The 25,107-nt window shown below is 56.0% G+C and overlaps 1 protein-coding gene across 2 annotated transcripts in view; it reads left to right on the forward strand.

Annotated features, from left to right (window-relative positions):
- The window catches only part of SCUBE1 (signal peptide, CUB domain and EGF like domain containing 1), a 115,396-nt gene that overhangs the window by 23,312 nt on the left and 66,977 nt on the right, over positions 1–25,107 (forward strand). For both annotated transcript variants that reach the window (XM_039863237.1, XM_039863236.1), the window contains exon 4: positions 20,348–20,482. In XM_039863237.1, the coding sequence (XP_039719171.1) occupies positions 20,348–20,482 (135 nt within the window). The remainder of the gene's footprint in view (positions 1–20,347; positions 20,483–25,107) is intronic.

Below are 25,107 nucleotides of genomic sequence, written 5' to 3' on the forward strand. Positions count from 1 at the left end.
GAGTTTGGGGAACGGCCTTCTGGGGGAGGGCACAGCCTGTGTAGACAGCCGTAGGCGGCTCCTTGAGGCTGGGCTCGGAGGGGTGGCAGGAAGGGCAGGAGGTGGGGCGGTGGAAGTAGGCAGAGCCTTTGATCCGATAGTAAAGAACTGGAGCTGTACAACATTTATCGTTAATTACCGTCCGAGTGTTATCTGTTGACTCCTCCCCAAATCTTAAGCTCTTAGCTTTACCAGCTGTTTGCCCCTTTTTCAGATGATAGAGTACATTGCAGTAACAATTTATCCATGAAGACAGAGCTGACAGTCCCTATAAGACAACAGGCCATATCCTCCAGTGGTCAAAAGGACAGACCTTGGGAACTGCCAGTTCTGGGCTCCAATCCCGGCTCTGCCAGTTGTCAGCTGTGTGACCTTTGGTCCGTCACGTCACCTCTGTGCCTCAGTTTCCTCACCTGTGAAATAGAATTCTAGTTCCTGCCTTTTAGGGTTCTCGCGAGGGTTGAATGAGACCGTGGATGCGGAGCATCTAGAGGAGTGCACCGAGCACCCAAAATGCAATGGGCGTCGATCTGACCACTGACTTCCAGAGGTGATGCCTTGAGGAGAGCTGGTTTGCCACCTTCAGGACCTCGTGGGGTCCAGGGCCTGTCGCCTGCACCCAGGCTGCACTCTTGGCCACAGCACTGTCACCTGCGCAGAAGCCTGTGCCTGCAGGCCCTTGTGTTCTTGGCCACGCAGGTACACCCAGTGCCTCCAGACTACTGAAGTCTGTGTGAGTCTTTGTTTCGACGTTATTTTCACAATGGATTCTTTTCAGACTGAGCGCAGATCGTAACCGTGGGGCTCTCAGTCACTCACGGCGGCTGAGAAAAGGCGCTCTCTGTTACCCCTGTGCTTTAGCTGAGGGCGGACCCTTCCCAACAGACCCCTTTTGTTTGCGCTTTTTCCTTCTCAAGACAAAACTCCAGCTCTAGAGAAGTCAGACCTTGGTTCCAACCAGCCCCAAACTGCACTGACCACATGACCTCACGGAGCCTCGGCTCCCTCATCCACGAAATGCCGAGTAGAAGTGCTGGGTACAGTGCTGGGTTCGGTGTCGGGGGTCGCAGAGGCTCCATAAGTGTTGGTAAAACAAACAAGGCGGTAGGAGGAAGCTGGGCTTGGACCGTGAGGACGTAGCCTCGGGCTCTGGCACCAGCGCTCATGAGTTCCTGGTTTGGGGTCGACTGTTCACACCCACCAGGCTTCAGTTCTCTTTCACCGTTATTTGGTCTTAAGTGTCATCTGTCCCTGAGAGAACAGACAGGCGTGGGGCCATTCGGACAGGGAATTTTAGGGTCTCAGGTACCCAGAATGTAGTCTGAAAGGATGCATGTGGGTTCCAGGTGCACGTGACTGCCCGTGGACTTCTTACTCCATAGGGAGTCTGCAGTCACAGAATGGGTGGAGGGGGAACCCCCAAAGCACGGGGCCCGGGGCAGGGGCAGGTCTCAGTCTCAGTGTGCTACTGGTGGCAACTGGCAGGAGCCGAGCTGTAGCTGCCCCTCGGGTGGGGCTGGACTGTCCTGTCTGCTACAGTCCCCACCACTCCCTGTTGCTCACGACATTTAACTACTTGCTTCGGTCATTTAACTACCTGCTCGTCTCAGGAGGAATTGTGCTCGTGCTGCCTGATACAGCTTCCCCCTGGAAGCCCGCTCCCGATGGGTGCTGGATGTGAGAGGCTGACTGGGTTGTTGGACGGTTCTCGCCGCCTTGTGCAGTCCTGACCGTCTCTGGTCAGTCACTCCGAGCCCCACTCCACAACCCATCACCCGCTGGGGACCGTCAGGCCGTTTGCCTCTCCTGTTGTTCCTGCCTCCAGAAGTCTGGGTCAAGAGTCTTGTCCGGTTGTAACATTCCTCTCTCAGCCACTGCTGAATTCCGCAGGGACGGTGGCTGTAATAAATCCCGATCAGCACAGTTTGAAAAGCATTGAGTTAATTAGGAGAAATGAGGCTGACGGCTTAAGGGTTATTTTCTTGCCGGAGTTTTCACAGTTGAACCTTTTCTTTTCTCCTGAGCAAACGAGGTTATTTTCTTGTGGAGATGGCTTGCCTGGGACTGTGTCCTGGAGGGTGGCCAAATCTGTCCTCCGGGGAGCAAAACCCTCTCTCTATTTGACATCTTTATTGAGGAATTTCTCAAATATAACAGAAAATGACACCAGAGGGAATTGAAACCATGATGAGATCCTTGCTCAACCCCAAATGACTGCTTTTAGCATTGTAATTACTTGAAATAGCAGTAGTTCTGTTTGAAAAATATTATTCCAAACTCCATGCAATTGGACATAAGAGCAATATTTAGGCTAATAGAATCAGATTTTTTTTTCATCCCAAATTAAAACCAGCAGTGGATAATTTTTTCCCGTCTCCACAAAGCAGGGCTCCTTTTTCTCTAAAGCCATTAGTTCACTTAGCCAGATGTTTTCTTCGACCCCAATCTTTACCTTGACTTGCTGAAAAATATGTTTCTCAAGTTGCTCACAGTTTGAATTTTGGACTTGCTTCTCAGCACTTTTTTTTCCTGATGAAGAGAAGTCATCTGTAGCCGGGTTCAGCAGGAAAGTTGTTCCATGAACCAGAGCCTGCTCTCCTGTGAACATGTATTCGGCACTCGCTCTGTGCCTGGCCTTGTGCTTGGTAGACAGTCCGCTGAGGGAACTTTGGTTGAATCTGCTGTGTGCCCAGAGTCACCAGGACGTTGTGTTCGTGTTCTCTCATTCGGTCCTCACAGCATCCACGGACAGAAGCCACTAGTAGCCCCTTCCTACAAATGAGGAAACCGAGGCTCAGAGAGGGAGAGGGACCTATATAAGATCACACAGCCAGCAGTGGTAGAGCTGAGAACAGAGCCCGAGTCTGCACATTTGCCAGATCAAGCCCATAAGCCAGTGCCCACCCCTCCTCCACAGTGCCCGGAACAGCGCCAGCTCCGGGAGGCTGGCTGGGTTCAGGAGGGGACTTCCTTCCACAGGGTGTTAGATACTCATGCCCTGCAAGCTTGGAAGTCCCTGAGGGCATCCAGGAATCCCAGGATCTGCTGAGCCAGGGGTAGGAGGGCCCCCCCTCACTCCGGCGAGTTCACACCAAGGGCAGGCACCTCCTTCCCACGGCTCATACTGCCTCCCCAGGCCAAGGCAGGAGCTTGCCACCCTGTCTGAGTCTGTGTCACCCTTGAGCTTGCTTTGAGACACTGTCTTATCCCCAGTGACCACACAGAGCCCTGTTCTTCCAGAACTCTGCCTCGTGCCTCCTTCCACTCACAATACCCGCCCCCAGTTCATTGCCCGTTAGCTCATAAGGCCCCTCAGGCCAGGGCCCTACCAGCCTCCTCCCCTTACCTCTCACAGGGTGTCCTCTGGCCGAGCGTTCCTTAAACCCAGCCAGTCCTTCTCCACATCCCTGCTGTTCACAGCTGTCCCCTCGTGACGCCCCACCCCCCACCCCCCATCATGGACCCTGTTCGGTCCTGCTCATTCGTCATTTGAGACCCAGCCCACATCTCCCTTTGCTCCAAAGTCTTCTGGGGCTGCGTTGTGCACACATCCACTGTGGTTTTCTGCTGGGTCCTCTCTTCTTCCCTTGAGAGCAGAAGTCGTTTTATTTATTTCCGTCTTCCTCCTTGGGACTTAGTGCTGTGTCTAGTATGTCGTAGGCATATAATAAATATTTGTAGAGTGAATGAATAAATGGATTTGTAAAAGCGCCCTGTAACCTGGGCCCTCAAGCTCAGCAAACCTCCATGCTGGGCATATGGCAGAGATGGAGGTGAGTTATATGGGGCATCTGTTACAGGACTCCCAGGTTTGTGAGAAAGACGGATATTCACAACTCTTAATGACAGGCAGAAACAGCTATATCAGCAATGACACGCACCATCCACCTAGTAGCCATCCGTTTGTGTATTGCAAACAATTGTTCTGGCACCTGCCACTTTACATGCTGAAGATACGGTGAGTGGTGAGCAACGACGTCCCCACACTCATGAGCTGACGTCGTGAGGGGGAAGACGATAAACGAGTACGCATGTGACTCAGTACAGTAAGTTCAGTCAGGTCAACTCCAGTGAAAAATAGTAAAACGAAATAACGTGATGGAACGCGGTGGGAGGGGGGGCGACAGCGGCTGGGGGCTCTAATCCTGCGGCTGCGCAGAAAGCCACCCGCACCAGGGGGGCTCTAATCCTGCGGCTGCGCAGAAAGCCACCCACACTTGGTTGCATAAAACACCGCTTTATTCTGCTCGCGGGTTCTCTGGATTGGGAATTCGTGCAGGGCTCAGCAGGGCTGGCTCGTCTCTGCTCCACGGTGTCTGGGGCCTCAGCTGGGAGGACGTGAAGGCGTAGGATGTCTCGATGACGGGCTGGAATCATCTGGAGCCCTCTTTGCTGATGTCTAGGGGTCAATGTTGGTTGTCGGCCAGAACACTTGTGGGCAGCCTCTCCTGTGGTCTTTTCACGTGGTCTGGGGTGGGCTTCCTCATGGCGTGGCAACTGGGTCCCACGAGAAGAAGACGCAAGTGCACAGAAGGTTCGCAGCAACCCCCACCGGTCAAGGTTGCTACAAAGGTTTGCCACATTCAAGGGCAGGTGGGGACGTGGCGAAGGGGCCTCAGTGAGGAGGAGGAAGCCACCCTTTGAAAATCTAGGGACGCTCCTTCCTCCAGGCAGAAGGGGGAGGACACGTGCAGAGTCCCAAGACGGGGACAAGCTAGTTGAGTTCGGCAGTAGGTCAGTGTGCCTGGAGCATCAGGAGTGAGGGCAGGGACTAGAGATGAGGTCAGGAAGTAGGCGGGGCTGGGTCACTCAGGGCCCTGTAGGCCCTAGAAGGGAGTTGGGATTTTACTCAGCGTTAACTGAGAAGCCATGGACATTTTAACCAGCGGTCGACGTAATCTGATTGACGTTTTCATTGAAAGGGATTTGCTTTTTTGGCTGCTGGGTAGAGAATGTGCTGCCGAGGGTGAGAGAGAGAAACGTCTGTGGTGTCCTTGGTCCGAGATGCTGGTGGCTCCGTCCAGAGTAGCAGTGGCAGAGGTGTGAGAAGTGGTTGAATTCAGAATCTATTTTGAAAACAGAGCCAACGGGCATTGCTGCTGGAGTAGATGAGCAAGAGGTAAGGGGGAGAGAGGAATGGAGCCTGACCGCCAGCGCGTTGCCTGCACTTTGCACATGGCTCTGCTTTTACGGCCGAGGTGGGGAGTACTGGCGGAGGACAAATTATGGCGTGGGGAGGGGGCACTCTCAGGAGCTGGTTTGGCCAAGTTCCATTTGAGATGATTGGCAGCCATCCAGACAGAGCAGTCAGGTCGGGGTGGGGGTGGGTGTGAGAGCTTCTAGATGGCGGTGGAAGCCAGAGATCCTAGCACCCATTCCTTTCCTAAGGATTTCATGAGCACCTGCCCCGTGCCACGTCCTGGGCTGGGAGCCCGAGATCAGGAGATGGATGCCATTCCCAGCCCTGAAGGAGAGTAGGGACTCAGCTGGCCAGCTTTGAATCCTGCATCCCTCACTTCCTTACTGTGTGGCCTGGAGTAAGTGACTTCTCTGGGCCTCAGTATCCCCACCTGTCGGGTAGGGTTAATAGCAGTGCTTATTTGACAGGAGTGATGCAGAGACCAAGTGAGATGAGCTTTGAAAAGCACATACTGCAGTGCCTGGCTTGTGACAAAGACTCAATCAATGTGAATTAGGTAATTATTGCATATTCCTCGTGTGCAAAGTTAGAATACCTTTGAAAGAAAATACATGTATTTTCTGAGCTGGCAAAGAAGCAAGGGACAAACCCGGGCTCTGGGCTGTGTGCAAAGCCCTCTGGCTGGGGACTGCCCCTCACGTCCCACATGGTGGTCCTGCCATGAGCCACTGCTTACCACCCTCCCGGGTTGGAGAGCTCACCTATTCTCCTGCATTGGTTCTTTTGCTCGTTCACTGACATGGAGTGGCCTGGCATCAGGGCTTCCAGTTCCAGCTCTGCCACATGCTCATTTTGTGACCTTGGACGCACATCACTTCTTCCTCGGTCTGTTTCGATCTCTACAAAATGGGCATGATCCTTGTCTGTTAGGATCAGAGGAAGAGGTGAATGGGCAGGTGACACTGGAGGCCGTAAGGCAGAAGGGGAAGAGAAGGGAGGAACTTGGGGGACTCCAACAGGGCCCAGGAGGAAGTCCCCACTGACGCTCAGATGTTCCCTGACGCAGCAGTCACAGCTCCCCCTGTGCCGGGCTGGGCTGGTCCCTGGCAGGATGAAAGGTCCCGCCGCCTCCACCCTTTTGAAGGCGTCCCTCTCATCCTGGAGGACAGCTGGAGACAATGTGTTGCTCCCTTGAACCCCTGATGAAGGCTCGAGCTGCCTCTGTTTATTTGTCTTTATACTTCAACAGCTCAAATGCGTTTCTTGCTGGGGGAAAAAAATGCTGACCATTTTAATGTTAAACTAAACAGCTTTGGACAGTCGTATAGTTACTTCATAAACACCAATATTTTTTAAGGTAAACTCGAGAGGTTTCTTCCTGTTCTTTTTATTTATGCCTCCTCCCCCCCACTTCCACCACCTCTCCCCATTCTTGGCCCACATTCAGGTGACCTAAACACATTGTTTGGAGGCGTTTGTCGTCAAAGGACAAGTTGAATTTAGGCCCACTTCTCCTCCCCGCTTTTCACAACTTAATCTGATGGAAATTCTTTGGCCTGAGAAAAAGAAACACATTAGATACTGTGTTCATCTTTATAAACAGGCTTCCTTCTCTCCTCAAATCTGGCAGAACCAGGGAGCTCCTGGAGGACGGTGTAGGGAAGTGGATCGATGGAGACCCAGGTGTGTCTTGGGGGTGAAGTAGCCTTCTACAGCTCCATGCCCATGGCCAGCTTAAGGTTTGGGGCAGTGCGGGGGCAGGCATGGCATCAGGCAGCTTCTTACAGGTGCTTCTTACAGCAGGGACCAGATGGGTGCTGGGATGAACGGGCAGTGGGCCAAGGGTCAGGACTTCCTGGGGACCACAGGAAACTCCCTGCTGCTCTGCACCTCAGTTTCCCCATCATATGTGAAATAAAGGGATGAGATTCAACCAGTGGTTTTCACATCTCATGGGGTTTTGTTTACAGCAGCAGAACCCTTTGTTTCCAGCAGAATTATGCAGTGGTCCCGCTGCTCTGGCTGAAAGGCTGGCAGGGACGAGAGCCCTGCTTGCTGTGGAGCCCGCCCCACCCCTGCAGGGTCCCTGGGGTGCCAGGAGCACTGTTTGGACCCCCCTGGCCTGGCTGCTGTGTTGGAGCCCTTCCCCTCTAGCATCTTGTGATTCGACGACTTGGCAGCATGGCACATCCTCGGCAGCAGTGGCCAGGCTCTTTGCAGTGTCCTCCTAGTCCCTGCCAGGTGCGGTCCCTGCCTGCTTCGCTCCTTATTTCTCAGAACTGTAATCCCCAGCGTGCTGAGCTCCTTCCATTTCCCTGAACGCCCCACCCTTTCCTGCTCCGGAGTGTCCTCGCACCTGCTGTTCCTTCCGCCCAAGTTGCCCTTTCCGGTGCTCTTCGTCGACACTTGGCGTGGCTGACCCTCCTCGTCCCTCCAGACTCCGCTCAGGCATCAGCCCCTCCCAAAAGCTCTCCTGAGGTGCACACCCTTCCCCCTGGGTGCCCACAGCCCCAGGGCTTCTGACTCAGCACTGAGCTCCCAGGCTTGTCACTGGCTGTCTGGGGATAGTCTGGCCATCTGAGCTCCACACCTCAGGAGCTCCCAGAAGGCTGAGCTCTGGAGTGACAGCTCTCTGTCCCCAGGCCAAGCGCCTGCTCGTTTGTGTGCTGGAGGGACGAGCAGGTGGCCAGGGCAGGGGGCAGAAGGTCCCATTCCAGCCATCCAGAGGCGTGTGTGGCCGCAATGAGCGCTCTCAGAGCTGCAAGGCCCCCCAGCAGCCTGTGTGACTGCACCCCCGGGCTGGCGGAGGCTCAGGATTCCCGGTCTTCCTTTCCACGCCCAGCTCCATCCCGTCTGCTCCAGATGAGGGGAGAGCGGGGGCTCGGGAGTCAGACACACCGAGCCTTGGTTCCCAGCTCTCTTCCTAGCAGTGCTTTGGGGCCCGCTCTCTTCTCCCCCTTGTCTTACCAAGAAAGGAGGTGTAGTAAGGTTCCCGGGAGGGGCTCCCAGAGTGCAGGGAGGTGGCCCGTGTGGCACCGGGGTGTTCTCGGCCTTCCTCCTGTCCACTCTCCCTTCGCTCTTACACTCAGCCAGTGGCCTTCCTTCCCGTTGGTAGGACTGGACTGAAATCTGCTGTCGCCCCCTCTGGTGTCAGCCCTGTCTTCGAATGGGTCTCAATTTAGTGGCTGTGGAAGAGGTCCTGCCCTGTCCCTGGGCAGAGAATGCCATGTCCATAAACAGCAAAGAGAAACACCCAATTGCAAAGGGCGGTCCAGGCCAGCAGACACTTTCCTTCATCCTTCTTGTTTGCAGTTCGTGTGCCAAGGGTTTGGTCAGATCTCTGAGAGATAAACAAAAACTAAGTGTCTTGTGAAGGCTCCTTAAAAATACTCTACCATCAGAACATATACCCCAAGCCAGAACCGAGCCATGTGCCTAAAAAGGGGCATTGTCAACAAATAAGGTCTCCCAGAGTCTCCAGTACAGCACTCCCTCTGCCAACAGTCTTGCTTATTTTGGATCCAGAGCCTGGGCTCTGGATGGCGTTTGGGGTCACCCTGGACACTGGCTGGGCCTGGCTTCATCTGGACGGATACTGCAGTGGCCCCCCTCCCCAGAACCAGCAGGCTCAACCCCGGCGTTTATAGTGGCCATTAGCCAGCCCTGTTCATTGCCTGCCCCAGCACCCCTCCCTGTCACCCACCTTGTCCCAGCCACATGCAGCTGGAAATAAACTGGCTGGCGGCGATGTCTTGTGCCCAGCTGGTATGCCTTGTTTGTGGGAAGTGGGTAGCCATGGCAGCCACCCAGCTGCTTGGTCTGGGGTCTTTAGCAACCTCCCAGATGCTACTTTAATTGTGGGTTAGTATCCCACAGGCCGACTTGCCCTCCCCGGTTCATCACTGGCTGTCAAGGGTCAGATGCCAGTGGAGTCATTTGGGACAAGCCCCTCTGGGTGGGATCCTCCTGGGGCCTCTGTTGCTACTAGGGAATCTCGCCTCCTCAGTGGGCAGCTGGCCCCCTGTGACCTGGCTCTGCCTGCCACTCCAGCCTCGCCTTCTCTCCGTCTGAATAGCAAGCCTGTCCCCAGGCATCTTATGCCCTCTGTGCTTCGCTCTTCCTGGAGAACCATCTGTCTCCCCTTGCCTGTCCCCAGTGCAACAGTCCGTCCTTCTGCTCCTCTTCCTTGGCCCCCCTGGGCACGACGACTCGCTCCCCCTCCCTGCACTTGGACTGACCAGAGTCAGTACTCATCTCACAGAGCTGATAATGTCTGTTTACTTATCCATCTCCCACACATGTGCTAATTATTCAGAAACTCAGAGAAATCAATAGAAAAGACAGAAAATAACTCCCTCATTAGCTTGCCACCCCAGCAGGTCAACAGTTTTCATGTCCTAATGTCTGTGCCCAGTATCTGTGTGTAGACCTGACTTTTTATGGTTATGATCAGGCATTGGTGTTTGTATGCTGTTGACACGTAATCATGCAGCAGAGATGTGGGTCTGGAACCAAAGCCCAGGATGTGGGGGGCCCGGCAGCCCGTGGGCGCTGAGAGCTGCTGCCCTGTCTGGCTGGAAAGCAGAAATGCCTCTGAGAAATGATTTGTAACCTCTGGGTCAGTCAGTGCCCCGAGTGCCTGTATCTACTAGGTCAAGGGGTCCTGAGATTATTTCGACGTGACTCCTACCCTTAGGGAGCTCTGAGCTATGTGCAGAAATACTCCCAACATGGCATCTTTGGTGTAATTAATACTACGAGTATCAAGGGCAGGGGGCTACTTGCTCTGAGTAGGAAGGCACCAGGTAGGGGTGGATATGCAGTGAGGGGAGGAGGGAATGGTATGTGCAGAGCCTAGAGGTGGGAAAGGTTCAGCCAGGTAGGAGAGTGGGCTCAGGAGTAGCCAGTGCTCTCTGTCAGCAGAGCCTGGAGAGTTTAACCTACAAATGCAGCAGCGTCGGGGGATCACCTCTGTCTGCCTACCGGGCACATTGCAGACTTAAGCCTGGCTCCCAGACCCTCCTGCAACAGCCACCAGGTCCCCACCTGCTGTTCCAACCTCCCCACCCACATGCACACATGCACATACACACACACCCCACCCCACCACTAAGGACTGGCCCTTGCGTGGCTTAGAGAGAGGTCCCCCTGCCTCTCAGTTTGGCCTCCCCAATCCCTGTCCCATAGCCCACTCACTCTTCTTTTCCTGCAGACTGCTTGCCCCAGTCGGTAGTGATCTATATGGGGTTCACTGCCTCTCTCTCCCCTGGCCGGGCAGCTCCTCAGGGCAGGCCTTGACCTCATGTTCACTGCTTATTCCCTGCACTAGTGCGAGTTCTTGTATCCTTGTTGAATGCATGATTGTCTGAATGAATGGACAAATGCATGTGGCTACTCATGGACGTTCTCCGGAGGAAGACGTGGGCACTAGATGATTTCGGAAGAGGCGATTGTTCATGCAAGTACACACTAGAGGGGCGTCAGCAGATCCAGAGGGGTCCAGCAGGGAGTGATGAGAAGTGAAAAGCTTGCGGTCTTTGACCTGGGAGTCCATCTGAAGGGAATAATTCCTGAAATGGACAGGGCCGTGGCTGTCCCGAGGCCCTTCTGGATGAGATTGTTAGCGGGGCGGAGACAGCGCAGGGGGCATAGGGCGGGGCCACCTGCCAGTGTGCAAACAGCGAGCGAGAAGGGCAGTCGGGCCTGAGTCCCAGCTCGGAAAATGCACCCACTCAGCTTTCAGCGAGGAGGGGTAGAAAGGCCAGGTACAGAGTGACTCGTTACACAAAGAGAAAATCAGCACTAAAAAGCCGCGGAAGCGAAACAGACGCTCCTGGTCGCCACTGTGCATAGAGTGTAGGTTCACTGAGCTGTGGGGTCTTTTTCTTTTACTTTTTCAAAATTCCTCATAAATTCTAATTTTTAAATAATAAATCAGTTTTATTGGACAAGTGATGGGGGGGCCATGCTAGGTTCTTGAGGGGAGGAATGCCATGGAAAGGAGGCGGCTGCAAACTTGGGCTGGAAAGGGTGAGTTGGCCATGGAGGGGGTGCATGGTGGTCTTCCCAGTGGTCCAGCCAAGCTCAGTGTGTCCCTTTTCCATAAAGTCCCCTGGTGCTCGTGCTCAGCCCTCCACCTCTGCCCGCTTACGGCCCCTCCATCTGCCACTTTCTTAATGTGTCGACTCTCGGCACAAAATCATTTTTTGGTCCTGTTGTGGCCTCGTGACCCACCCAGGGCCGGTTAACAAAGGACTGCTGAGTGGGGAAGGGACAAGCCAGCTCACAGCCAGCCTGTTAAGAAGCCACTGCTGGACAGGAGCAGCAGGCCACAGGCCTGGCTTTACCGGGGACCCCCACTCCCACGGAGAAGACCCACGTGGGGACTGGTGTGCATGTGGAGGGTGCTGGTGGGAAGGAAGGAGAGAATGGGTCACTGTGAAGCACCCACAGTAGCCTGACACGTGGAAAGACCTGGTGTTTACACTCGACAGTTTGGAAGGTGGAAGAAAATGCTGAATTTTAATTAGGAAGAATCGATGCCCAAAGGGTCAGAATTCCAGGCAGTGCTTCCCCAGCCTGCGGGGTGAGTGCTAGGGGTGAGTCATTTGACCTGGCCGGACAGGCGCTGTGGACTGGCCAAAGGACGCGTGCCGCCAGGGTGGCATGGGGGCTCCTGGACCCTCCTCGGCTCAGCGGAGTGTTCCCCAGGGCGGCGGGTTGCCCTGGCCGCCCCGCCCACAGGCCCGCGGCGGAAATCACATCCAGCTGGGCCTGTTTCGTTTCTGGGGAAGGCCATTAAGAATCCTGTCAGAGCGTTTCCCCTTTCTTTTCTTAGAGCTTCTCGCCTTGCTCCCATGATTTGTTTGTTTGGTTTTCCTCCCTTCCCTCTTTCCAGTCCTCCATTCTTATCCCCATCAAAAGAAATTTTTTAAAACTCCAGTGCCTCCCACAGATGCCTAAGCAGGATCACACTCACAGCTGTGCTGTCGGAGGCCCAAGGGTGGGGGATGAAAGCGTCCAGTTTCCATCCTGGCTCTGTCACTCACACATTGGTGACCGAGGGCAGGCCACTCACTGCTCAGAGCTCCTGGTTATAACCCTGCTCCTGCCCCAGACCGAGGCTCGGAAGACAGAGCGGTGAGGGCGTCTGGCACAGCAGGGGCTCAGGGACACGGGTGCCCTTCCTGCAGCCTCCTCTTCTGCCTACACTCGAGAGATTAAAGGAAGAGCTGGTCTTGCCATGAGTGGCCTAGACAGAGGTCAACGAAGTGTCATTCAGGAGGTCCCCCCACTGTCGGCACACCCCTACCCCTCCACCGCTCCCTGAAGCACTGCCCAGTTAAAGCGGCTTTTCTTAGCTGGAGACTTCGATCCTCATGCCGGCGAAGGCACCAGCAGAGCAGGAGGACACTCTGTCTTCGCTGACTGACCCAGAGCCCTGTGTGGTTTTGTTCGTTCTTTGAGCATCACAGCTCGCAGGGCGGCAGCATCCGAGGGCATCTGCCCCTCCCCCTGCTGACCCCACAGGCTCTCCATAGGTGGGGCCGCACTCACCCTGCGATGGGGCTCAGTCCCAGCAAGGCCGAGGCAGCAAGTAAGTAAGCCCAGCTCTTCTCCGACCAGCCTCATGTGTCCCCACCCCTGACAGGCCAATGGCCTCTGCCGCGTGGGGAACCATCGGCCATCGCTAGAGCTGCCTTCCTCGACCACATCCTGGAGCTCCGGGGCTTCCCTGGGCAGCCCCTCTGGGGCCACGCAGCTCATCCCTGACCAGACAGGCCACAAGCCAGGGCCTCCGGCCCAGAGCTACCTCCCTAGCCATGTCGTGTAGTTCTCAATCAGTCCCCAAACATGGGTTATGTGCCCCATGCACTGTTTCAAACCCTGGGATACAGCGACACTCAAGACAGACACAGTCCCTGTTCTCGAGGACTCTGTATTCCCTGGGGAGATACCAGGCAGATGCCACCAGGGAGCTGCCAGGCAGATGGAAGCACCATGTAGGTGGCAGGGTGATGCGATGGCGTGATTGGTCTGCTGCTTTGGGCTGGTGGTCAGGGAGGACATCTCTGAGGAGGTGACTGTGAGCCGAGGTCTGAATGAGAAGGAATCATCCGTGCCAAGTTCAGAAGAACATTCTGGTCAGAGGACGAACAAGTACACAGGCCCCAAGGTGGGAACAAGATACAGCTGTGGTCAGAGGACGGCGGGGACGGCGGGGACGGCAGTGTGCTGCAGTCAGGTGGGCGAGGAGGAGGCTGGTGCGAGGTGCAGCAGAGACGGTCACTTGGGCCTTGTGGGCAGGGATGGCTGTGTCGGATTCGAAGTGAGTGCGAGGAGGCCTTTGGAGGCTTTCAAGCAGGGGACTAGCACAGCTGGTTGACACTTGGAGAGGTCGCTGCGTGAGGCAGCAGGACAAGGGGAGAAGCAGGGAGGCCAGAGAGGCGACCACTGCAGTCATCCAGGCCAGAGGGGAGGGGGTTGGGCCAGCAATCCCAGGGGCGGGGGTGAGACGTCATCACACTCAGGGCTTACTGGAGGTGGAGCTGACAGGACTGCGCCTGCTGAGGGCTTAGCCGAGGCGAGGCGAGTGGGAAAGGGAGGTCTCAAGGATGGCTACCAGGTGTTTTGGCTGAAGCGACCGAGGGCTGCGCTGCCACTGCCTGAGGGTGGGAGCAGGTTTTGCTTTGTTCTGTGTGGACCACGTTAGGTTTGTCCTGCCTGTCGGATATCCAAGTGCAGGTGCCAGGTCAGCCAGCGATGTCTGAGCCTGGCGCAGATGGCACAGACAGGCCTAGAGGTTTGGGCAGCACTGGCATGCAGGTGGCTGATGAAGCCATGAAACAGGGTGACATCTCCCTGGAATAGAGCCCACCAATCTGGCCCCCACAGGTGCACTAAGCTCGCAGAGTAGAGTGCTGCCTGAGGCTATTTTGAAGGACTTAGGGTCCACAGAATGAGACCCTAAGAATGAGACTCTATCTGGTAGGGTCTAGTATCTGGGACATCTGAAGGACTCTTAAATCTCAACAGTAAGAAGACTGATAACCCATTTTTAAAATGGGCAAAGGATTTGAATAGACATTTCTCCAAAGAAAGTACATGAATGGACAGTAAGCATATGAAAAGATGTTCAGCATTAATAGTTAGGAAAACGTGAATCAAAACCGTGAGATACCACTTCCCACCCTCTAGGATGGTTACAACTTTTTGAAAACACAAACAGTAGAAAATGACAAGTGTTGACGAGGACGTATATTGGAAACCTTATGTTTTGCTGGTGGGAAAGTACAAAACGGTGTGTAGCCACAATGGAGACAGCTCAATAGTTCCTCTGAAAGTTAGATAGAATTACCATATGACCCCACAGTGCCACCCCTGGGTACCCAAGGGAATTGAAACATGTTCATGCAAAAGCTCGTACATGAATATTCATAGCAGCTTTTGTCGTAATAACTAAAGAGTACACATAATTCAGAAGTCCATCAGCTGATGAGCGGATTAAGGGGTCTGTCCACACAGCGGAGTATTCAGGCTTAGAAGGGAATGAAGCACAGACACGCACTACAGCACGGATGAACCGTGAAAACTGTGCGACGTGAACAAAGCCACACACAAAAGGCCACGGACTCTTTGATTCCATATTTTATATGAAATGTACAAAATAGGCACATCCGTAGAGAGACGACTAGTGGTTGCCAGGGGCTGGGGGACGGGAGAATTGAGACTAACCAACTGGTCATGGGTCAGGGCTTCTTTTTGAGGTGATCGGAATGTTCTAGAATTAGATCATGGTGATGTTCCCACCACTGTGTGAATATACTAAAAACCACTGAAGTAGTCTCTTTAAGATGGCGAATTTTATGTAATGCGAGTTACGTCTCCACGAGAATCGTGATTGGAGAAATAGAAGAGGCAGCACCTGCAGAGCTGGAGAGGGGCGGCCTTGTCCCGCGCCCCCAAGCATGGCCCTGCGTCCAGTTCTGGGCCAGCATTAAGCACCTGATAGGCTGTTCCCCCACCCCCACCCCCGCCCCATGGTGACAGGGCAGGACTGACATCGGGAGAGGGAGCAGTTCCAGGAGCTGAAGCTGCTGTGCTTGGAGACCTGAAGGCCGAGGCCAGTCTGAGTACTCCCTTCTGATGTGGCTCGTTGTCACTTCTCCAATCGGGAAGGGACTTTACCATCCCCAGAGTGCGTTCACACCTGGGAGTTCACACCTCGGATTCCCTGAAGCGCCTGCAGTAGCTTTGTTCATTCTGCGCTAACTTTCATCGGTGTGTGCATGTGCCAGCGCTGTGCTAAGTGCTACACCTCCGTTTTCTTTAATTCCCAAAACAACCTCAGGTACTATGATCACTGTTTTATAAAGAAACCAAGGCCCAAAATGGTTAAGCAACTTGCCCGAGGTCACACAGCAAGTTACTCGCCAAATCTTGTACCCCAGCTGGTGCGACTGGAGGGGCCAGAACCAGGACCGGTAGATCGCGGTCACAGGGAGACCTCATGCAGATTATCGTAAGGAGCAGTGGTCAGCAGTCGGAGCTGGGCAGCAAACGTTCGGTCTTTAGAGATGCTCAGTGCTGCTCAGCCATCGCTGGGGGACAACAGGACAGCAGCTGAGGTTGAAGGTGGGGCCCAGGTGAGGGATGCGACCAGACCCTGAACGCCAGCAGGTTCAGCAGAGCACTGACCTTTCCCGGCTGGCTCCTCAGGTCTGGATGCGAGCAGTAGGTTTGCCAGTCTGGAAGGTCAGCCCACCACGCATGCGCCTTATCTCCCAGCCCCAATCTTGGACTCAGGCCCAGCCTGAGGGGCTTGGTGACAGATCAGGGCTGCAGAGGGAGACCCTGCGCCAACCTCCTGGAGAGTTGGGAGCCCCAGAGAAGGCCCAGCTGATGCCCAGACCAGGAAGTAGACAGGTCCTGGGAGACCCCGGTCACACCCCTGCCTGCCTGTGCCAGTGCTGCTGACAGCTCAGGGAGTGTCCTGGATCCGGCAGAACTCGGGCCCCAGAGCTCTAAGACCCATGTGCATGTTACCCGAAATCTAATCCATCTGGTTCTCATTTATTTACACTTAACTCATCAAATGCAATTTTGCAAGAGCCGCTCGATAGCCAAGAGGCTTTTCTGCCTAAGCCCCCCTTCTGAAAGGAGCCGGGGAGGGCTGGGCCTCAGCCCTCAGGGACCAGGAGGGAGCTCTCAGGGTTGGAGGCTGAGCTGGGTTCTGAGAAGGCCCGGCGCCTCTTCCTCTGCTCCCAGGCCCTCAGCGGGAGCTGGGATGCCAGAGCCGGGCACAGGGCCGGACACACAGTAGGCTCTTGGCAGCCCGGAAAGCATGGGTGGGGTCCGGGCAGAACACAGAGTCTCTGTTTCAGATCGTAAAATGTCCGTGGGAAACACAAAGCAACCAAAGCTGGATCCAGAAGTAATTTTTACTTATTATAAATAACTGCAAACCTGGTTCTTGGTCCAAAGTAGGACCAATGGCCATTAATAAAAACAAACACCAGCACCTTGGGCCAAAAAGCAAACCCATGGATGAACCACAGCCCTGCCTGCAGAGGCCTTCGGAAGCAGAAATCCTCCTTGCTGGGAAACGGTCCTCTCCCGCACGGCACTTATGCCCATCCCAGACGATGCTCCAGCAGCTGGTGGGGGCGGGGCCGCCCAGTGTCCGTGAGTGGTGGGCATACCAAGCAGAGGTGGGCAGGAGTCACAGCTGCGGGCTGTGCGCCCCCACCCCAGCATCCAGACCTGTATTCATGCAGGGTGCAGCAGAAGGAGATGAGGGCACCTGACCCCAGAGGCCCCATTTGGCCTTGATCTTTGGTGCCAAGGCACTGTGTCCTGTTCTGTCCACAGTCGTCACAGCAGCCTCTGGGATAGGGAGGGAGAGGCTGGAGGCGGGATCCGGGGGAGGGAGGCCTGTAGTCTGTGCCTGTGGAGAGGGGCCTCCGCCTAAGCCGGGGCTATGCCAGGAGAGAGAAGGAGAGACAGATGGGCAAGGTGGTGAGGAAAAGTCACAGCCTTGGCGACTGCTTGGGTGTGGGAGGAATGGATGGAGGGGACTTCACAGACAAGACGGTCCTCAGGCCTGGGTGGCTGGGTGAGGGTAGAGCAGAGCCGGAGCAAGGTTCGATTTTTGTCCTCCTTGGTGCCCTCGTCCCCCTCCCTCCGTCCCACCTTCCATCCTCCCTCAGCGGCGGCTGAGTAAGTACCCGCTGTGTACCAGGAGCTGGGCCTCAGGCTGGGCAGCAGCCCGCACAGAGCCAAGGCCATCTGTCTTCTATCGCAGGCACACTGGAATCATGTTTCTGAGGGTGTCTCCCAACCCCACCAGTCGAGGGTCCCCAAGTCAGGAACCAGACACAGTTCAGCTTCCTCTCCCTTCCCAGCGCCCTCGTCTGCTACCCCCACCACCGGCCCAGAAACATTAGGGGCTGCACCAGTCCTGGTGGCACAGACACATTTGTGGGTTAAGGGACAGAGGCTGCAGGCTGGGGCTCTCCAGAGGGTAACCTGGCTGGCCGGTCCGGGCGGCCCATGCGAAGCCCTGTACAGGACCCTTGCAGAGTGGGGCCTCCGGGGGCCTCCACGTGACGTCCTTCAGTCCCTTTGTTGCCAGTTGAAAGGCTTTCCCGAGAGGAGCCTCCTGGAGTCTGCCCCAGAGCCCAGGGCACCTCCTCCCTCTCACTGCCTCCTGGGAACACTCAGCCGTGGCCATAAATAAAGATGAAGGACCTCGCGCTTAGCAGGGTTCTGAGGCAGAGCACTCTCCTACCCACAGCCCCACTCGGGTCAGGGGTCATGCATCATGGATTGGAAACAAGCTTGTCAGGGCCCTCACTGCACACAGTGGGCAGGCTGGGGAGAGCCTTGAGTGAGCCCCCTTTGTGTTCCCAAAAGGAACCAGGGCAGTGCTGTGCTCCAGTGGCAGTGAGCTCCCCCTCACTGGTGTGAGCTCCCTGTGACAGGTGTGAGCTCCCCATCTCTGGTGTGAGCTCCCCATCACTGGTGTGAGCTCCCCATCACTGGTGTGTGCAAGCACACGTGCCATCCCGTTTCTCCTGCCGACACCTGAGCACCCACTCAGCCAGGCCCTCTGCTGGGTATGGGGGATATACAGGAGACTCGGGTCTGTCCTCAGCTCAGAGCAGAAACAGGATGACCAAGCCCCGAGGTCCAAGGCAGAGGACGGAAGTCATGAAAGGGGTCTGAGCTGAGCTACCTGTATTCAAGTCTCATTGTTGTGAGTGTGCCGGCATGTGGGCATCGGTGCCTCTACAGGGTCTTATCAGGCCAGAGATGGGCTCCCCACAGATGCACTGGCACGTGTTTGTGTTACCCACGGCAGGCTGGCTCTGGCTTCACATCTGCACCTGGCGTTCAGCATAGCAGCGGCCAGAGGCATGCGCTCAGGACCTGGAAAGCAGGTTGAGTCCTGCCTTCACTCCGGGCAGCTGTGACTTTACCCGAGTTACTTCTGCTCTCTGTGCTGCAGTGTCCTCATCTGGATAATGGAGTCAGTGACACAGCCGATCACCTAGGGTCGCTGCAAGGATCGAGCGAGTTGGTGTTCTTGAAGCCCCATTCCGAACACACAACGAACACTCGAGGAACATTAGCTTGGGGTTGTTATTGACAGGATGGACAGGACATGGTGCCTGGCTTGGAGCTGGTCACAGAGAGGGACAGACGCCTGGAGGCAGACACCCCTGAAGTGTAGCGGGGAGGTGCCCCCAGCAAAAGCAGCACTGGCATCGGTAACACTCCATGGGGTCCAGAAAGGCACTCAGGACAAGTACCCTCTGCAGCCTCCCCTGGGACCCTGCTCTCATCCTCCTCTCCCAGTGAGAGCCACCTTTTACCCCGTTAGCTGTAACTGTTGGTGGCTTTTAGAGTTCAGAGCTCTGCTTCCCTCCTGGCTGCCACGCGGCTGACATTTGAGCTTGCTGGAGAATAATGACCTGCCTCATAGTCGGCCTCAAAGGTAGCGCGGGGCCTCTTGGGTGGTGAGGTGGTCCGTTTTCCCTAAGCCTGAGCAGGAGCCGGCTGGCGGTGCTGGAGCTGGGACCTAGCTGGTTCGGGGCGGGTCACTCCGCCTGGTCTTTACCTTTTTATGTCCTTTTGCTTCAAGGAATAAAAGATGGTTATGTTAAAAAAGAAAAAAAAAAAAACTATGTAAAAGGCTCAATGCCAGAGTGAGTGAGTGAGTGAGTGAGTTGGGGGTCGGGGTCTTGGCTCGGAGCAGCCAGTAGCTCACGTTGCCTCTGTGGTTTCGTATATTTGCCTATTAAAATGACAATACAGACATGGCACATTAAGGTTTAAGAAGCCCTTCTTTCATTAAACAAACTGACAGTGTAGGGGGTTACGACTTTGGTAATTGAAACATGCTGTTCTGTTCAAGACCAGAACTCCATAAAGACTCTTTTCAGCCAATAGCACCCTTTGTGCCAGCAGCCTCCGGTCAAAAACAAGTGTCGGCCTGAGGTCTGTCTCCCCCGGGGAGCAGGAGAGACCGCTCGGCAGCCGCCTCCCTCGGCAGTCTCTGCAGCCAGAGAGGTCAGGGGCTTTTAAAAACCTCCCCACTCTCTGGGCTTCTCGAATCAATTTGCAGGGCAGAAAGCCTAGCGGGTGGGCAGCAGGCCGCTGTCCTCCAGCCTCTCCCTAGCTGCAAAGTCCTGTGCTGCTGGCTGTAAATCTGGGGTGTGATTGAGGAGGGCATTTGGTCGGCAATGCTCTATGTGTTGGCGGTAGATGATGCGGGTTACACAGTCTTCCTGGGACGGGGGTGGGGGGTCCAGCAACATCAGTGAGAGCCCAGGTGTGGGAGTCAGACCACAGGTTTGAATTTTGCCTGTGTGGAACCTTGGCCAGGTGGCTTTGCCTCTCTGTACCTCAGTTTCCTTATCTGTTAAATGGGTTAATGCCCAGATCTGACTGACAGGGCTTCTGTGAGGATTGGAAGAGTGAGTACAGGTAAGATGCTGAGAACAGTGCCGGCTGCGTGGGCACGTCGGGGCCAGCCAGCCCCGGGACAGCATCGTGACCAGCCACTCGAGTGGCTCTGCGGAGCGCCTCCATGCGGTCTGCGAAGCTGATTGCGTCCCTGTGTCCAGCTCCGGGTGTGACTGCTCCTCTCCCCTCTTCTTGCAGATGTGGATGAGTGTCAGGACAACAATGGCGGCTGCCAGCAGATCTGCGTCAATGCCATGGGCAGCTACGAGTGTCAGTGCCACGGTGGCTTTTTCCTCAGCGACAACCAGCACACCTGCATCCACCGCTCCAACGGTGAGTACCTCCTGTGCCGACCAGGCACACCTCACCCCCGCAGAAACAGGCGGCCCCTGGAAACCCCTTCCCCAAGTCTTGATTCTGGGGGCTTTGAAGTCACGGCAGGGAATTTTGGTGTTGACCTGAATGGCTGTTCTGTGCTCTTGTGCTGGTTCTGCGTGGGACTCCTCCCAGCTCCTTCCCTCTGCCTGCTCGCCGGTGCTGTTGGTGTTTCTGGCGTTTTTATTTGGAGACGAGGCGGGGCCACACAGGAGCAGATATGACCAGAGAAGCTGTTTTCCTTTCTGGGCTGGGGGCTGGCCATGGCCAAGAAGAGTGAGGCCTCGTTCTTTATGGTCCCCTTCCCCAAGGGGGGCTTCAGGGCTGACCAGGCTGAGTGCCACTTTCTCCGTCTGAGTCTGGGAGCAAGCATGTTCCCCAGGTCACCAGCCAGGGGGCTCCTCGCGGTCAGGATCCTGCTGCCCCCTGGAGGTCAGGTGGGCTGGTGGGCCAGCTAGGATGGGGCGAAGGGATCCAGGAAGACGCCTGGCCAGCAGAAGCATTTGCGAAGGCAGCGGCCTATCTCACCTGAGATAAACCATAAGGTCCTACGGTCCGGAGTCTCCAAGGCAGGTTGTGTGCTGTGGCAGAGTGGGCTGGGGGCAGAGGCTCCTGGGGCCTGGCTGTTATGTGTGGTCAGAGAAGAGACGTGGAAGGTGGACAGCACAGCCCACGGCCCTACAGCCTGAAGCCCCCCGCCTCACTGCTGCCCTTGACAAGGAGAAGGAGCTGGGGGCCTGGCAGGGCTGGCGGGGCCTCCTGTAAGGCTCCGAAACTCTGCTTCCTCATCCACAAAATGTGGACATGCTGTTGGCTAGGCAGAGTCCTTGGAGGATTGAACGAGATCTTGGGTGTAAAGTGCCCATGTGCGCAGAAGCTGACAGGCCACAAGGCAAGACTTAGAGGCCCCGGGCATGATTTTTATCCGAAAGCAGTTCCGAGAAAGAAAAAACATTTAAAAAATCCAAAACCCAGGATAATTAATCAGAACGACTTTACTGGACTCCTTAGAATTCTTAGTGTTTGTTTAGGCAGTTTCCTCAGAGAGAAGAGGAACGCGATAATCCCCAGCACTGCTGTGTCCCCAGAAGGACATAAGGGCCAAGCCCCGCGGTTCCTTGGCTCTTGCTCTAGCCTCATGGCCCAGACTTGCACAGCAGCCCACGCGGGCGGCTTGGCATGCACCTTATCAGACCTCCCAGCTGTGGGGGGCTGTGGGCCGAGCTGCCCCAGATGGCGGCCCCAAGCCCAAATCGAGTTTTATAAGAAACAGATTTATGAGGAAGAGAGTGAGTGGGGTCCTGCTTACCCAGGAGGGGGGTATACAGGGCGACTGCTCCGCGCAGACCATAAAGTGCCCGAGGCCAGGGTGGCCTAAGTCCCCTTTTCAGCCAGGCTGTGTGTGCTCTGTTCCTTTGAAGAATGGCTTTCCCACGAGCAGGCCTCCAGGGGAAGTGAAGGCAGGCCCCCAGGAAGGGAAAGCCGGCACCATATGACAGCGGCCTCGTCCTGTTTATAGCAGGTCCTGGCTTGGCCTGTAAGGCTTACACGTCAGCCAGAGAAGTAGGGTCGGGGGGACGTGATGATGTGGGGAGCAGCAACAGTGGCTACTGTGGGGTCATACTATGGGGCTAGGCCTAGGAGTTGGGGACCTGCCCCCAGGTCACAGGGTAGGGAAGAGGCAGATTCAGAATTCCAGCCCAAGTGACTAGCTATGATGCGATGAGGTTGGCAAGGAAAGCAGTGGGGTGGAGGAACAGACCCACAGGCAGGCGCCAGAAGCCTCTTCAAGAAAGCCGCACACCAGCCTGAAATAAATGATGATCAAGAGCAGCCATGGGCGGGGCTGGGGGAGTGTGCCAGGCAGGGTGTGTGCAAAGGCCCCGAGGTGGGAATGGACCAGACTCCTGGGACAGCAGAACAGCGGGCGAGGTGGCAGCACACACGAAACCAAGGGGAGAGGCCCCAGGATAAGGGGAGCTTGGCGGGGCAGACCCGTGAGGCTGCCGGACCAAGGCGGGGGCGGGATTTCCTGCAGAGCACAGCCCCGGGAAGCTGGTCAAGCAGAGGTGGAAAGACGATGCCGGAGGGGGTAGGGGGAGACTTCTAGGGACTCGGGTGCCCCAGGGGCCGCGCGCGCCTCAAATGCATCGTGCAATGGGGCCTTGAGCCATGCACCTCGCTTACCCCCTCACCCCAAAGGCCCCGGGGAACCAGGTCTGGATCTTTGTGAGATTTAACTAGAATACAGATTTGAGGGCCTCGGCTGTCATCTGCATTAACTAGCACATTGGTTAAAGAAGACCCTTCTCTTCTGAGTTTTGTGTGACTCTCCTAACTTTTAAGTTTGGGCAATGAATCAATCTGAAAAACAGCAGACTTCTTAGATACTTCCAGAGGGACAAGTGGCAGCTTTTCCAGGGTTCCCAAAGGCCGCACGGAAGGTCGGAAGAGGACAGGCCAAGTGCACAGGATGTGGGCCAACCGCTCATGAATGCCTGTGAGTGGAGATGGGGCCTGGGTCGCTGGGCAAGCAGCCTCCCTCCCAAGCTCTGTCAGTCGTGACGGTTCCCCACAATTGTGATTGTGTGTCAGCTACAGTAATGATTGTTAGCGCTCAAAATCGAGGCAGGTCCAGGATGCTGAGACCCAGTTTGTTTTGCACCTAAGTGGCCTCTGACCCCCATGGCTCCTGGGAGGGACAGTGAGTCCAGAGCCATTTGGCAAATCAAATTCCTCGCGTCACCTGACTTTTCCTGATGCCTGTCTGCTCTTTGGAGCCTCCACCGAGCAAGAGGAAAAGCACACAGCCTGGTTCTGATTAGAGGTGGCCGGATGCATGAGTGAGGTCAGCCAGGGTCAGTCCAGGCTCCTGGCTGAGAAATAAGTCCATGGGACTCAGCCCTCTGAGTGGCCCCCCTTCCCAGGCGCCAGCACAAACCCTGGCCCACGGCATGTGGGTCTGGCCAGGCTGGGGTTGGGAGTGTTAGGTTCTCGGCCGTTCTCCATCTTCACTGGCCATGTAACCTCTGCAGTCGCTCCGACCTCTCTAGGTCTCCTTGTCTGTAAAATGGGACCAGTAATCCCTCCCGGTTAAGAGCAGTGGCTGCTCTAGGGTAGAGACTCTCGTAGGCAGCTTCTTTAGAACTCGGGCCTGATTTGGGGTCACAAGCTATTCCTCTGTCCCAGTGGTGGGTGGGAAGGCACACAGAGCTGTTGGGATGTGTGGCTCATCTCCCTCTGCTCATTGCTTCCAGGCACTGCTTCTGGCCCTGTCACAGCCCACACCCACCTCCCGCTCAGCCTCTGACACAGCAAGCCCTGACAGCCCCTCCTCTGCCCATAGCCTGGGCCAGCCTGTCCGGGTCAGAACCAGCCTCCACTGTCCCCATCATGGTCCTACACCTGAGGATCCTCTCCATCCCAGAGTGGGTGGGCCAGCCACCGAGGAGCTAGCACCTTCAAGCTTTCTCTTTTTCACGTACCTGCTCTTTTTTCTTAAACTTGTATCATATATACGCACTCTGGCGTGGCCTGGCATGGCATGGTATAGAGTGCTGGGCGGTCACTGTGGGCTCTGAGCGGCTTGGCCAGCAGCCTGTCCAAGTCAGAGAGGACTTGGTTCCACCTGGGGGCTGGGAACCTGAAGGAGGTTGGGCATCCAAGAAGCCTCTGAGAGCAGGTGGCCTCTGAGGTGGCCGACTGATAGAGAGGGTGGGCGTGGAGTCCGGCATGGCCCAGGGCTTTGGGGGCGTTGGGTGGCAGTGCAGCCTGTGGCGGGAAGGAAAGAGCGAGAGGCTGGCCGGTCCCTCTGGAACCAGACCGTGGTTGAAAGTAATGGATTGGAGGCAACTGACCTTGAAAACCAGCTTGGAGTAGGGCCGTGAAGCCAGAGAGGCAGAAGCCACAGACAGGTGTGCGGTGACGCAAATGCAGGGCCCCCCTCATCCGTCCCAGGCCTGAGTTCTGGGATGATGTTTGGAGCAGGGAGGACCCTCAGACAGCCCCATCCTCCCATGCCATCTGACTGAGGGGTGATTCCATGGCTGCCCCAGGGGGATAAAGCCTGGCAGGTGGGGTGCCAGTGTCTGCCCTGGCATCAGGTCATCTCCGTACAGCACGAGGCCCCGCTAGAGGGAAAGGGGGACTCGGGTTTGAACCCTACTCCTGTGTCTGATACCTTTCTTATGTGGCTGCTTTCAGTTTTGTTTCCAGCCCTGCCTAGACCCCGGGCCCACGGCCTGTCCGCCCCGGGGCCCTTCTGCCTTCAGCCTGTGGGTTGTCCAGCTGCTCTTCTCTGCCTGGGCCCCGAATCCAAGCCAGGCTGGCCTCTCGCCTCTGCCAGGGGTTCTCTGACAGCTGAGATTTCAGCCTTGTTCTGGTCTCCCGGGAGTCAGTGTCCCAGCAGCCTTCCTTGCCTATTGGAGAGAGCGAGTCCTGGAGCCCGAAACGAGCCCCGGGGCTGGTGGGAGCGAGCGGGTCAGGAAACTGCGCTCGGCAGGAATTTGGATTTCGCTGTGAAAGTGACAGGGCACCCTCAGTCTTGGGGGTGGGGGTTTGGGGAAGATCGCTCCTCGCTGGGA

The sequence above is a fragment of the Pteropus medius genome, unplaced genomic scaffold, assembly GCF_902729225.1.
Source record: "Pteropus medius unplaced genomic scaffold, Ma_sr-lr_union100, whole genome shotgun sequence".
Taxonomy (NCBI): Eukaryota; Metazoa; Chordata; class Mammalia; order Chiroptera; family Pteropodidae; genus Pteropus; species Pteropus medius.